The 15949-nt window shown below is 41.8% G+C and overlaps 1 protein-coding gene across 1 annotated transcript; it reads right to left on the minus strand.

Moving 5' to 3' along the window:
• Positions 1 to 1241: 1241 nt before the first annotated feature.
• On the minus strand, positions 1242 to 2533 carry sox1a (SRY-box transcription factor 1a). The gene has a single exon (XM_014988241.2). The coding sequence runs from the start codon at positions 2274 to 2276 to the stop codon at positions 1242 to 1244; it is 1035 nt and encodes a 344-aa protein (XP_014843727.1). The 5' UTR covers positions 2277 to 2533.
• Between the last annotated feature and the right edge of the window lie 13416 nt (positions 2534 to 15949).

A 15949-nucleotide genomic window follows, 5' to 3' on the forward strand; every position in this document is an offset into this window, starting at 1 on the left:
AGGAAGGCTGGAAGAAAAAAATTTTCATCAGGAAAAAAAAAAATCCTCTTGAATTAAGGGAGAATTTATGATAATTAAACTGGAATAAAAGACTCAAATTGTTTGGCTTTTAAGTGAGGGGCGACGAAAAGTAATCAAAGTACAAGTTAATAATACAAAAATACAATAATAAACCCCCCCGACGTGAAATGTTAGGAAAATTAACAGGTGGTTATCAAAGGCCTTCTTGCACTCTGTGTGAAATTATTTCATAAATCAGCATGCACACTTTCAAAAGAACAATAGTATTAGTCTCAATATAATAGATTATAAACTACACATACCTGGAATTTTTGTGAAATAGAAGAATGCGAATGTCTCCTTTATTATATATAAAACTTTTTTGATTAAAGTGAATCCCAAAGTCATAAATGCATAAAAAACTTCTCGTTTAAAGAATAACTCGCAGAAATAAATGGTCTCAAGGTGGGGGAAGCAACGTGAAAAGAGATATTTGTTTTCTTTACTCAACTAGATGATGTTATTTTTGTCAGAAAACGTGGAAAAATAATCAATCTAAGACCGCCCTTTTAGGAATCAAAGCAACATCTTGTGAAATTTATTCAATTCTTCTTCATTGCAATATCAGGGGCTTTTCACCTGCAGAAAAGCGCTTAAATTACAACAGCGGGTCGCCCGTCTTTCTGTGGAAATATTAAAATTATTCACAATTTACATTAATTAGAATGTTACAATAAAAAGAGATGACCTCCAAGGAATTAAGACACAGGCTTCTGCAAATTAACACAAATATTTAAGGAATGTGAGTTCTTCTCCATATCTTTTAAAGCACTTTCTCATGACTTTGACATGTTTTCTCACTTTTAAATAACTTACAATGACTTAATTGAAAAATAAAATAAAATAAAATAACGTGAGCGCTGAAGCAAATAAAGAACCCCCCCCCTTTTTACTCCCCCATGCACGTGAACCTGCCCCCCCCCCTCTCCCCCCTTAAATAAGACTGTGAAGTGATGAGCAAACAGATGGTAGCACAATAACTAATTTCTCAGCTTCTTATTCGTTATATATTTCCGCTTGGGAGAACAGCCGAGATGAAATATTATTTACCCATTCATTTACAATATCATAAACATTCTGTACAAAATGCATGGAGCTCTGGGGAGCGGGGTTATTTTTAGAAAAGAGGTAAATATTTGGTTATGTGTTCAGTCGCAGTTTGCAGGTATTTTCTGTCAGTTCTAAATGTGCGTCAGAGGGACCGTCCCGTTCACTCCAGCCGCGGCGCTCTGGTAATGCTGCGGCAAGGCGTGCAGTCTGCTCTGCATGGACGGGTCCCCCGGCTCCCCGGTCGGTAAATACATGCTTATCATCTCCCTCAAGTCTCCAGGGCAGGGACCCCGAGAGTGCGTGCCGCTGACGGGTGGACTCACGCTCGGTTCCGACTTCACCAGCGACCCCAGCGTTCCCATGGCAGCCGAGGAGGAGACGCCGGAGCCCTGGTGCTGCGTGTAGGTGATCCCGCCGTAGCTGGACGGAGAGGCGTTCATGTAGCTCTGAGAGTTCGAGATGGGGCTGTACTGCAGGGCCGTCATGTCGTAGCGGTGCATGGGCTGCGGGTTGTGGGAGTGGTGGTGGTGCGAGTGGTGGTGGTGGTGCGCCCCGCTGCCGGGATGCTGGCTGTAGGCGAGCTGCGCCTCCTGCATCATCGCAGCGGCCGCGGCGGCTGCGGCCACCTGCCCCGAGTACGCGCCGTTCGCCCAGCCGTTCATGTGCGCGTAGCCGGAGCCGGCGGAGCCTCCGTGACCCCCGGGGCTCTCTAACCTCTGTCCGACCCCGGATGAGCTCATGCCGACGCTTAAACCGACCCCACCGCCGCCGCTGGGCCCGGAAAGCAGCCCGCCGGCCAGTGAGTATTTGTCCTTCTTCAGCAGCGTCTTCGTCTTTCGCCGCGGCCGGTACTTGTAATCCGGATGCTCCTTCATGTGCATGGCTCGCAGCCGCTTCGCCTCGTCGATGAAAGGACGCTTCTCCGCCTCGGACATCACCTTCCACTCGGCGCCCAGACGCTTGCTGATCTCCGAATTGTGCATCTTGGGGTTCTCCTGTGCCATCTTCCTCCGCTGGCCCCGGGACCACACCATGAACGCGTTCATGGGTCTCTTCACGCGCTCCTGGCTCGCTTTGGAGCCGCCGTTCGGCCCCGTTGGCCCCGTACTCGTGTTCGTTTGGGGGCCGGGGGAATGAAGGTCAGTCTCCATCATCATGCTATACATTCACCCTGGTTTTAAACTTCACCACCAACAGAGAAAAAAAAAACAAAACAAACAAACAAAAGTCTGTTTGAAGATCAGGTCAGGCGCGCACAAGTTGATACGGGGTGCGCCGAAGATGACCGAGTCAGAAAATTATTTTTCTCACCCTTTAATGAAACAAGCTGGAGATGAAAATTAATCCGAGAAGGCATAAATATATGTATAAAAAAATATTCTCCACGCAGTATTTCACTCAGCCTTCGGTCTTGGGGTCGCTTCTCATCCAAATGTGACAGAATGCGCGTTCGAGCCACTTTCCCTGTTGGAGTTGGAGAAGTTGGTTAAAGCGGCGGCCATGTGATGCGCACTGACAGCGGTTAAATGAGCCACAAGCGGCCAATGGGGCTGCAGCAACAGAGTGATTTGCATGGCGTTTGGTCAGGTGACTATAGAGGAGCATGGAGGAAGAGGAGGAGAAGGAGGAGGAGGAGGCTCAATCCCGCAAATAGCACGAGGCATTTGAACATTTTCAAACAGACTCTCAGAGACTTCAGCAACAAAAATAACTGAGATTAGTTTGCAGTGTTGGTGGGTTCTGCCAGTGATAGCAGTGAGTCAGATATCTCTATCGTGTTTAAGGAAGATTTATGATTTCTGACATCTTAGCAGAAATCATAAGCCTCAGCAAAGTTTCTTAAAGGAGTGGATGGATGGTGTGTTTGGGTGCCACCAATGGCGCCACCCGCAGGGGCGCGACTGCTTTCAGAAATTTGCTGACCACCTCAATTCCAGATAGAAGAGTACATACATCAATTACTTGAAAAGTGTATTTTTTTAATTATTGGATTTGTTTATATTTCCTTTACAGCTCATTGCAAAAATAAACAGACATTGAAGTAAGATATTGCCTGTTTCAGTTATTTATTTAGTTGTTTATTCATTCAAGAATTTTTCTGTAAGTCCTTCAATGCATCATTAACATCACAAAACTCCTGAAATTTCTGTTTTGAACGGTTGCATGCCTATTGTTTTTCAGAGTACAAACCACGGCCACCAGTGCTCTGTCCCTTGGCCCCAAATCTTTCTGGGGACGCCCCTGGGTAGCATATTAATCTGCATCAAGTGCAGGAAAAAAAAAAGCCTAAATAAATAAATAGGTAGAACTTCTTGAGTTGTCCTTATTGCCTAAAATTATATTCATAAAAACTATTACACAATTAAGGCTGTCTGCAGGTCTTCCAGGCCGTGCTCCAAAAAGTTCACATTGGTGGGTTTATTGGAAGTGAGGGCTGAGGGGGTTCACAAATAAAACTCAAAGCCTTAAGAACATTTTAGGGGAACCATCCAAAAGACTAAAGAAGGGTTACATTTAGAACTTTTATAAACTATTTAATAATGTCACTTTTTTCCACCCTAAACACAAAACATCAGCTGATTTGACATACTGGAATGCACTTTTTTGTGTGTGTGTTGTCCATGATTTAAAAAATAAATACTGGTAGTCCTGGTATCATTTGAGGCCGGGTCCAACAGTGACAGACAGGCTGTTGGACCCTTCAGGACAAAAACTAAAAGCATATCAAACAAACAAATACTGAAAGATAGCCGCCACACTTGTTTCAACTTAAAACGTTTAAAGCACACAACTGTGGATTACTTCTTTTAAGGTCATATTTTTCTCCATATGTTGCATAAAAGTAGGGCATCCCAATCAATGCGCATCTAAACTGATTCTTCTGTGCGCACACATCCAGTGGAATAACACTCTCCTTCATCCGATCTCATATGAACCAGCGCTCCAAAACCAATTTACAGTTCACAGTGCCTCTTTTTCTCTTCACTCTCTCTCTCCCTCCCTCCCCGTCTCTCCGTCTCTCTCTCCCTCTCCTGTCCTTCCAGGTATGTAATTAAGGTATGTAGTAATAACATGTGTCAGGGAGTGAAAATGCACGCACTCGGAGCAGGAAATGATATGAAAGCGATTTTGTAAAGAAAGCAAAGTAAATGTTCCAAGAGGAGAGGTTCATAAAGAGGGAAAGCCGTTTAATGAGGTGAGGCTTCGGGGGAAGGGGCAAAGCGCAGGTATCGCCGTCTGCTGGCGATGGCGGTTCTGCAAACATTTAACAGTTACAGCCTACTTTTTTTTCTCTCCTTTTTTTGCGCAGAACGTATAATGGCTCTCACTTAGGATTCCCTTGAAGCATACAGCCCGATGGCAGACCATGCAGCAGAGAGGAGCGGCTTACGCGTCTTGGAGTGCGGCGCGTACATAATCCAGATTTCACAGCTGACCTCCTCTGAAAAGCTCAATCAGCCTCTAATTGAAAGGGAAAACGAAATACCACTTCCCGTGGCGAGACTAACGATTTAATCATTTCTATCTTCATTCGCTGTGTCCCCCCCCTCTCAACTCTCTCTCTCTCTCTTTTTATAAATAAAAAATAATAATAGTACTAATAATTAGAGTTTAGCTTGATGTTGCTCTCTGTTGAGGGGCCGGAGGGCGCGGGATCACGCAGACCGATCCGCGGGTCTTCTGGTAATGGGGTTAACGGGGATGTCACGACGCTTCCAGCGCCTGTGGCTTCAGGCTTGAGGAAGCTGATAATGTAACAATGAGGTGAGAGCCAAAACAGCTCACAGAAAACACGGAGTGAGAGTGAAGCAATGGAGGGGAAATATTTTTATTTTTTTAATTTTTATTTTATTTATTTATTTATTTATGTATTTATTTATTTATTTATTTATTTATTTATTTATTTATTTATTTATTTATTTATTTATTTATTGCGTTATTAATATGAAATAAACAGCAAGAAAATGTTTGGCGTTGTATCGTTTAAAACTGTTTGAATATATTATTATTATTATTATTATTATTATTATTATTATTATTAATTTATTTTTTAATAATCATTAGGTGATTTTTAAAAACTATTTTGTTGATGCTTTAACAATTCATGTTATACTGGTATTTTATATCCTCCCTTAAAGACTGTAGGTGAAAAGTTATCAAAGGAAGCACACATGTTCAGCAATAGCTGTCAATATGGAATAGATCTACATTTTCATTTCGAATTTAAAGTGTATTACTTTTTCCTATTTCAAGGTTTTATTGGGTTGAATAAATTTAAACAAAGGCTATATCATCCTTTCGCAACATGCTTAAAAGTAAAATGGTGAAGAAGAAGAAGAAAAAAAAAAATCAATTATAAAAATATCCTTTTAATCTCCTGGGTGCAATCATGAAGTCACATGAATGTAATGATTAATACTGCTCTTTATTCTCCATGTTGAGAGAGGATTTGGGAGTTGTACATGGAGGATTAGCCTTTTACACCGACACTAGGACCCCGTTGGCCCCCTGTTTACTTTCTCTGCCACCCCCCGCCCCCTTTCTTCTTCTTCAGTTCCTCTCTTAACAAACCTCCTTTTCAAACCTCCACGCTCCTTTGTGGCCCCTGCTTCTGGAAGAGAATGTGTGAGCGCCGTCATGACTGTGCACGACTGGGGCCAGGGGGTCAAAGCGGTTATCCAACACACGACCCCTCCACCCCCGACCCCCAACAAACACACACACACACACACACACACACACACACACACACACACACACACACACACACACACCCCCACACACACACACACACGCTGCCCCCACTATCCACAAATATAAGAGAATGCTCAGTGAATGCATAAAACCCTCATGCGTCTTTGCGCTTATAGGAGCGCAGCGGCCACCGCGTGATTGATGCCTTTTCCCACAGTTTAACCCTCGTCGATTCTTTTAATCTTTTTCTTTCTCTCTTTAATTTCTTTTTTTTAAAGCAGTTCACCTGTGCAAGGATTTTTTTCCCCCAGTCACGTTGACCACGGTGTAGATTTTGATTGTGCGCAAGGCGACTCGAGTGGAATTGGATGGGGAGGGTAAAAAAAAAAAAAAAAAAAAAAAAAAAAGGCAGCGGATCATCTGGTGATCACCTAACCGAACTAGAGAAACAAAGGCGCGTCCTTTTGCGCGTAAATTTAAATCTAAAGATGTTTTGATCAGAACCTCCCCCCACTCAACCTACGCGCAAAACGTCAGTTCAAGAGTCACCAACCGACGAAGAAAAATAATCATGTTTAGTTAATACATTAAAACTAACTAAAGTCTGCTAGACGTCTTTTTTTTTCTTTTCCCGATTAGAGCGCAACCGGTAGAAAGCGCAGACCTGTGCGCTCTCACGCAGCCAACCCCCAGAGGGGCTCGCTGGCTCTAAAATAAAACCACAGCCGGCAGGTGCAACAGACAGGATATCTGCTCTGAGCGCACACGCACAAGAAAACAGACGCGCCGAAATAAAAGAAATGATCAACAGTTGCGTTCAAGACAAACAGATTTTAGCCACACACACACACACACACACACACACACACACACACACACACACACACCCCCCCCCCCCCCACACACACACAAATTAACAAGTTAAACTGAAAATCTTCTCCCTCGCCCGTGTAACTGTTGTGTGCAAACTTACGCATGTTTCCCCTCGTCGCTTCTGCTCCAGAGAGAGTATGAATGATTTCTCCCATCCACACTCCTAAACCCTGCAATCCAAAGCTCCGTGCAAAGACCGCCACACTCCCCACCACAGTCCCGGTCGTTTGAGTTCCAAGGCCATCCATGCCCGGTGCCCAAACCCACTACTCAGCACACACTGAGGGGCCGACACAAGAAGAAATGACATTTATTATACTCTGTTAAAAAAAGAAAAAGAAAAGAAAAACCAGACAATTCCAAGTTATTGTTTCTCTCTGCAAACGGGGCTTGCTTCTAACATAATGAACGTCTTTTGTGCGGCGCAGAACAATACAAAACAAGTATTCTAATAAATAGCCACTTTTTTTTTTGATGGGGTAGAGGGGAGTGGGGTGGGGGGGCTTCAGTATGAATGGGCTGTAGCGGCGGGGTTCTGAAAGGCAGCTGTGGCGCATTCCGGGGAGGAGGGGCGAGGACTTGGCGAGGAGCCCCACACTCCCACCCACCCACCTCCACCCCCTTCACCTCCTCCTGGATACTGACTCCCATTACTGAGCCCGAAGCAGAAAAGGATGCAAAAAGGAGTGGGGGGGGGGGGTAATCGACTTATGGAGGCACCGTTTTTATATATAAATATACACACACAAGACCTTCACTGTTTTCAACAATATGATGGAATCATTAATATTGCTTCAAACCGTGCGGTGCAAAGTATCCAATTTAGTCCACACACATATATGTGGAGCTGAGCAGATTTAACGTACGTGGTTCTTACAGCATCAAGGTGGAGAAATACACACACACACACACACACACACACACACACACACACACACACACACACACACACACACACACTGCACACGTTCTACAGCAACAAACACACGACTGGGTTAAATAAAGGATTCCTAATTAAACGCAGGTTCACCGTTGTGTGATAAGGCCGAGCCTTTCCCCCACTGTTTAATTTACTACTCGTATTGAGTACCTCAAAGATTAATTTATTCTCAGACTAAATCTATGCATGCTTGTTGTGCAAACATGGGAGCAGAGACCGCGGTCGAGAAGGGTCTGCTTTGTTAATGAGTCCCGCAGGACGCTTTCCGCCTGTTGCAGCGGCTCCCCGCGGCTCCGCTCCTGCCACAGCTGACAAACCTCCGCCCTCCCTCCCCCCTGACTTGTAGCACCTGTAGCTGGCAGGTGCATTTAGTGCCTAAGACATCCACGTGCTTGGCACTTGAGTTTTGTTTAACTTTCCAGGAAACAGTACCAAGAAAATAGGACTATAAAAAGGTCACAACATGAGCACTTCCTGATAAATTATGTGGACAATTTCTTCAAAATAATTACAAAGTCTTCATAATGATATATATATATGCAACCACAAATTTTCTTGCATTCAATTAAGATTGCCCAATATTTTACAAGTATTCCACACTGCAATGTTGGTGTGCACAATGTAGATGCACTGTTTGGAATGCAATGTTTGTTGGATATTTTACTCTATTTGTCAGAAATGTATATTTTTGCATGCAGTCTCATCGGGAGCAGAGGTCTGATGAGACGTGTTAAAGGAGAAGACGAAATATTGACGCAGTCGCATCGCCATTGCATGATTTCCATACATGTTGCAGCCTTTTGGATAGACCAACACAAAATAGCACATACTTAAGAGGAGGAAAGAAAATGGAGATTCGTTTTCAACAGTTTTTGGTGATTAAGTCCCATCCAAACGGAGCCCAAAACCATTCGCTAAAAATCAGGCTCGATCAGCCCATTTGTTCAACCCCAGCTGTTTTACAACATGTTCACGTCAGCAGACATCTTTACGTGGACGTCGTACCGCTTTTCAACCACAGTTTCAGATTGTTTAAGTGAAGGGGAGTGCCGTCTTCACTGTGTCTGGTCAACAAACTTTCACTGAGGGAAGAAGCCACCGAATCAATTCAAGGCAGTAAATAGACATTAAGTGGAATGTAATGACCACATGTTTTACAAATAGAAAGTCTGAAAAGAGGGGTGTCATTTTATTTATGCTGATACCCATAAATAAAATGTAATGCAACAGATCTTCAGTTGGAAAGAGAGTCTACCCGTCTACCTGTGTGTGATTTGATCTCAGTGTAATTACAGTTGTTTCATGAAGGCCTCAGTGGTTTGTTAGAGAGCATTAAAGGGGTATCAGGGGTAAAGTTATGGAAGAGTTTAAAGCTTTTGCAAAGTACAGATGTGTTTAAATAGCCCTTTGATTCAACATAACCCTGCTGCAGGTGGTTAACCAGCTTTTTTCCCCTTCTTTTACCATCCTGACTCGCTAAAAATAAAAACCCTACCTGGCTCCAGATTAAAGCTAAAACTTCTGCATTCAATCACAGGAGATTACTTTTGCCACTTTTGAAAGACGTGCTACATAAAAAGAAAAGAAAAAATAGAAACCACCACATAAACCACATGACAAGATTGACACAGAGTGGTTTGGCTAAGTAAAGGTGGGTTAGGTAAGTGAGGGGGAGAAGAGAAGGAGATCAGCTCAAGTTCAGGTCTAAAAGGGTCGGGGGAGAAAGAGGGAGCCAGTTGTCTAAAAAGCAAAGGTCTTAGCTCAGCCGCACTCTCACCCTCTTCATCACCGCAACGCGGTGCTCCAAACCCTAAAAGACCAATAAAGGCAATTGATTTAGAAGGATAACCATTGGAGAACAGAGGAAGAGATTGCTACGTCGCTTGGACGGAGATGCAGAACAGATAATGCCGGACTTCAAAACGCATTTTAGCAAATAATGCAATGCATTTGATGCAGTTTAGAGAAGCCCGGCAACCTAAAATCACCAAACCCGAAAGTGCGCTTTTTTGTTTTGCGAGAGAGCCTAACATGTCATTCAAATCAGGGTACTCTTGTCTACGAGCAGTTTGTTCTTTTGTTTGCTCCGTGCGCTCTATTTTCATCTTGTTCTCTCGCAGGAGAGGAGCTACATGAGGGCTTGATGGAGTGGTGAGTCAGAGATGGGGTGACACCGAGGGAGAGAAAGTGAGAAAAGGAGGAGAAGAGGGAGACCAGGGAGGCCGGTGTCAATCCCGTGGCAAACAGCGGCGGATAATCATGGGCTTTAGGAAAACACTGTGTCCATAATGCTATTACCCAGGATTACCTACTCCAGCGGAGAAGGCGAGACTCTCTTCACAATGTGCCACAGACCTTTCAGATAATCATCTTATCACAGATGACAAACCCAGAAGAAACATCCCATTATTCAAGAGGGAGTGGGGGAAAAAAAATCCTGCAGCATGTTTGGATGAAGACATATTGTAAGCCTAAATTATTCAAGTGGAAAAATATCAGATTTTGAAATTAGCAAGTCAGTCGCTTTCACACTCTCTTCCTCCATTTTTTTTGTTTCCCCCCCACCTCCTCTCCATTCTCTCACTGTCTCTTTCTCCCTGGGTGCCTTCTCTTTTTCCCTGCAGGGCAATTAGAGACAAGATTTTTTACACATTGTTCAGCTTATCAATTAGCCATAACACCTTCCCCTCTGATTGGTCTGTAACGAACATAATGGTTTTAACAGTCAGGAGTTGCGACTCTTAGAGGTGCCGTGCTAATGGTGTCGCCACAGCGATGGAGTCAGAGTAACAGCTTTGCAGAAAGGCAGAAGGAGGAGGAGGAGAGGGGGGTAAGTCAGCTCTCCCTAACACATCTCTAATTAGAGCTCACAGTCAGTCATTACTGATGTAATAGGGTGTAACACTAATGGCTATCAGGCAAGCCCCCACAAACAACTGAGGGGGGCTCTTGTAAGGTGAGAGGAGCTGAAAATTTATGGAGGAAGAGGGAAAAAAAAAAGGAGATTACATTGAGGAGGCAAGGCGAGATGGAAAGTTGGAGTGAAGATGTGTTTGGATAAGGGGTCAAGGAATGATGTTAAAAAAACAAACAAAAAAAAACACGTCTTGCAGCAGAGAGGGTTTTTAAAAGTGAAGCAGTCAGACAAGGTCAGGGTCCATTAATGGAAAACCTCTTTGATGATGGGGAAATCTGTCACGTTTGTCTGGCCAGATGCAGACACTTGCAAAACAAAAGGAGAAAAAGGACAAAAATTACAAAAAAAAAAAAAAAAAAACATAAGAGAGAGAAGGCTCTAGCAGGTTTGTTTGTTCACGGGGTGGCAGATGACCCAAAGCGAAGCGGGAAGAGCGAGAGGCGGGCAAACTCGAGAGGAAAGTTAACCACTTTGGCACTTAGACCTTGTTAGTGTGGATGCACTCAAAGGCCCATTCAGGTCCTGATGCATGTTTTTATGCTTTTCTGTGCTAAATTGCAGCATCTGTGTCAAAACACAGCCAAAGGACTGAGGACAAGTAAGATGGACATGAGGAAACCACTGCTGAGAGAAATTAAAGGTGAAAGTCCTTTGAGAGAGCTGTGAGTGCTCCATATTGGCCCTGTGTGCACTGTGAAACCAAAGTCTGTTTGCAACATAAAGTCACTTATGGCGATGTCGACCTTTGTTGGGCTATAGCTTATCTTATTTAAAGCCAGAAGCAATCTTGCGTTGGATATATTCAATTTATCCTGTGGCAGAAAATTAGGATATAGAAGGAAATTCAATTTCAGCATAGTATATTACGTCTATATGTCGCTTTGAAATCATAGACAAGTGTATAATTGTGAAGTTTAGGATGAAATTTCAAAATACTTAAATAAAAATCAGAGAAGTATATATATATCTATATATATATATATATATATATATATATATATGCACTCTCCTGGATTTGGATTAGCTGTTTAGCAAATGCCACCAGAGCATTTTGTAAAGTCAATGTTTAACTTCACAACTTGCTGGCTGTAAAGTTAAACACTGCTGGTGTTCCAGCTTCCCAAGCTGCACCTTTTAGTATTTCTAAAATATTTTATGAAAAAAAAATAAGTGAATTTGCAACTACTGAGCTGTAATTAGGCAGGGTCCACTCTAGACATTTTACCATTTACTGTTTATAATATAATTATCCCTTGGCACCGTCATAAAATTACCAAAAAAATAAAAACATAAATAAAAAGAAACATTTATAGAAATTCCCACGCTCTTATCCCATGCCCTCTCCTGGACCCCCTGGAGAGGACACAGAAAAGACAGGTGAGTAATTATATCTGAGAAACTTCAAGCAGCTATTTTATGCCGACACTTTGAGCTCTAGACTTTAGCAAAACCTAGTCAAACTATATGTAAACAGTAAACCTTATTCTATTCCTCCTGCAGGCAACCTCCACACATCTTAATTAAGAAGCAGCCGTACAGCGTCTGACACAAACAACCACATGCTCATTATTAAAATACTCAATAAATATTCAGTAAATAATTCAAATTTTTTGTGTGCAAATGATTACCGATTTACAAATCTACGTTTAAAGTGCAGTTTTGAGTAAAGTGCTTTTCATAAAGTGCTCTTAAGGTGCTGCACAAGTTAGCAGAGTACAAATGGTACCAGTAACGAAAACCTCTTCATTATAACGACTAATTAGTTTGCATCACTGGCTCTTTTTAGAGGCGTACTCATCAAAAGTATGAACTGTTGCAGCATGACAAAATGTGAAAAAGTTAAGAGTATGAATCATTTTCTAAGGCAATCTTTTCGCTAATCTGAAGCATTAAGGAGAGGAAATGCAATCTTTTACAGTCTCATAATCTCAAAATAGATGTAGTGCAATAACTGTCTCTGACTTATTATGACAAAAGATCATGAATTCCTGTTTTATTCCAATAGAGAACGTGTTATTCATAGCATTAAACAGGTTAGGTAAAATTACCGCTGCAAGTTTCATTAACACGGGTTCAGAAATATAAATGCTTCTAAGGCAGATAACTGCTGGCAAAACTATTTTCTATATAATGAGAGTGTTATCAGTTTGATGTTAAATTTACAAACGCTCTAATCCAGAGGTGAATGATAACTACGTATGTACAGGTGTTTTATCTGAGTACAACCCTTGAATACAATTTTATTTTAAAGTACCTTAAATACAGTCCTGTTGACCAAAGATCCTGCACACCAAAAATGAAATTAAAACCCAGAAAATGTAGGTTTCTGAATATATACTTTTGCAACTCTAAGCTTCTTGTTTTCCTCTGCTTTTTGTGCTCTACTTTTTCTGCAGCTTTTAAACATCCAGTCTGAGGTCTACTGGAACAAGTAGGACCCGAGAACCTAAAGTTTGTTTTCATTTATACTTTTACCGCAGTCTATAAAAAGTGTTTCTGTTCTTTATGTTTATTGAAAAATGATGCAAAAAAAGCATCTATGGTCATTCTGTTGTGGTAGTTGTAGTCTTTGACCTTTTAACTGTCAGTCTCAAAATGTTTACATGTTTTCCAATGAAGACACACTTAATAAACTCCAATATCTCTGCAGAAATTTGAGAACAGTTCATAAACTTAAAACCGGTTGGGGATATTTTCTTTCCTCCTATTTACATTTCTTGCTTCTCAAACTTTGTCCTCAAAACAAGGCACTTTTCTGCACATTTCAGGCATTTCTCTGAGCTGACACATATGATCCAAAAATGATTAGTGACGTTTTAATATGCACTCACAAAAATCTGTTTGTTGCCAGGGATTTGCTTTATCCAACATCAGCTACATTCAGGTGGAGCAGGAAGGTCTGAATCTCAAAGACCATGTGGGTAACCTGCAGAGCTGTTCCAAATTGAGACGAATAAGACATTATTCATTATATGTTGTAATTAAAAACAAACTGTGTCTATCAGTTTAGTAGCTCTTCATATCAGTTAGTAAACCTAAAGCATCTCTCAGTATGTACAACATGATTGGTGACTCCTGCTCTAAATCACCTAAAAGTCCTTCTTTATTTGGTTGAGACCGACTCGCAGCATTTAGCATCAGCATTAGCAATGTTAAATGTAATGTAACATCTGTAATGTATTCGAATGATGCTTGAATATAATAGTCATTAGCACCAATTACTTTGCTGCTAGTACTTTAAAACTCTTGTTTTAGGGTATTTTATGCTGCATTTTTGTAACGGTTTAACATTTTTAATATATTAAACTTGTTTGAATATTTTTTTTTTACATTGCAACTTTGAAGATGTCTTTGTGTCTATGTGAAGATAATTATGGACACTCATCATGTGCATGAATACGAAATGCATCCGTGGGTTTCTGCGAATGCATTTCAGTCATTATTATTTTTAGAAATTACATCATACATCTTCACAGTATGATGAATGTGGCGAACAAGTTTCTTTCCTCTCCAAAAGTTACAAATATTAGACATAGAGGTTTAAATATTTCCACACGTCCCGTTGACGTTTGGTGGCAGAGAAGGCCAGCGGGTTTTGTAGCAGTCAAGAACCTCCTGGCATGATCCGGCCCCGACATTTGACCCCGCTTCTGATCAGAAATGATAGAGCTCATTTAAACTGGTTGGTTTCCTGGCACAGACGCGGCTTAAGCATAGTTCATAAATTTTCAATAGGGTTGAGGTCTGGGCCATTACAGAGGCTTGTTGTTAACCGGTGTTATGTATTCCACAACGGGTTCTGATGAGCTTTCTGGATCCTCGTTCTGGTGGAGCACCCAGTTCTGCTCAAGTTTCATCCATAAAGCTTTTGATTTGAGGTGAATTTCGAAACAGCTCTGCTTCTTTGTTTAGTCCATCCTCTTTGTGCAATGCGCAGACCCGCAGCATGATGCCATCGCCCTACTTGGTAGCTGGCTGTGTCTTAAAGATACAAATTGAGCCGATATTAAAATTCACTTCTTGTCTTTTTCAAACTCAGTGGACAATGGCAGTAAAACTTTCAGATACGCCAGGTTATGCTGCCTCAAGGGTCCAGTTCCACAGCAAACCAATCAGTTTAAATGAGATCCACCAATTCTGCCAAAAAAGAATAGTCCATTCTCCAGCCAGAATTAGACCAGGGTCCTATTAATCGTAGAAAATCTTTGGGTTTTTTTCTGCAATTTGCATAGAAACATTTATCCAGATTTTAGTGTCTGAAGCCCGGAGAAACATTTAAAGTGTGTAACCTATTCTGTGGCTCCGCAAAACAACGGGGGCAGCCGCTTGGCCTTTTAGGGGGCTGCAGGACTTCAGGGGAGCTCTCCTTTCCTGAACTCAGCCATGAAGGCATGTTTGATTATGAGTGTGGATGTGTGCATGTCTGAGACGGGTGGATGAAGGCGGGAGGGAGACGGGCTCCTCTAAGTGTCGTCCCTCACCCAGAATTTAAAATAAGGTCACCATCCCCAGGAGGCCTCAAGTCAAAGCGCCCCTTCTTCACCTGCCCTTTAACTCTCTTCATCATGTTCTTTTTCTTCCTTTTTTCTGCTCTTCAACTCAGTTTCTCTCCTCTCTTGTCACGCTTTCCTTTCCCTCTCTGTTTAAACACAGTTGCTTGGTTTGTCACTCTCCCAAAGCGAGTGTAAACACCAAAGGAACAGCATCTCAAAGAGTCCGCCTCTTCACTTGTACTTGTGTTAACTATTGTCCTTCACCTCAAAAGTTGGAACTTGTTTTTTTTTTCTGCTTGTTTGATTTTGTCCTGGTTTCAGTGCAAAAAAGAAGAAGAAGAAGAAAAAAAGAAAAAAAGCTTCCAATGTCATTGGCTCTTTAACAGTAATTTGATTGGCAAAATGAATTTTCTGGATTAGCAAAACAACAACAGAAATGGCATAGTGTGTTGATAAGGCAGGCAATGTGGTCCAAGTGTGTGTGCGTGTGCGTGTGTGTGTGTGTGTGTGTGTATGCCTAGTTGCACAGATGCATATCCAACAGGACGCATAGTAAGCAGGACAATAACTCACCATTCTTATGCTAATCAAGGAGGCCATTAATGTTTACATTTAAAATCAGGCCATGCAAAAGAAATACATTCACTGCCTGCTAAACTGGGATAATTAGTTCCCTCTTAAACCCATATTCCATTAACTCAGGTGAATCCATCTGAGTTTCATCAAATTTCTGCTTCATTTTGCATAATAAAACAATTTAAAAAGATAATGACATATTCAGTATTACTCCAGGAAGAGGAACGCCTGTAAGAAACTAATTTGTAAAAAGGCCTTTTACCTGCACCTGGAAATATTTATGAAGGGTTTTCCTGAGTCAGTAGAGGATTTATGTGTACCTTAAATCTTTAACTGTGTTTATTG

The sequence above is a fragment of the Poecilia mexicana genome, unplaced genomic scaffold (genome assembly GCF_051168715.1).
Source record: "Poecilia mexicana isolate PSO_F unplaced genomic scaffold, ASM5116871v1 scaffold_2, whole genome shotgun sequence".
Lineage (NCBI taxonomy): Eukaryota > Metazoa > Chordata > Actinopteri > Cyprinodontiformes > Poeciliidae > Poecilia > Poecilia mexicana.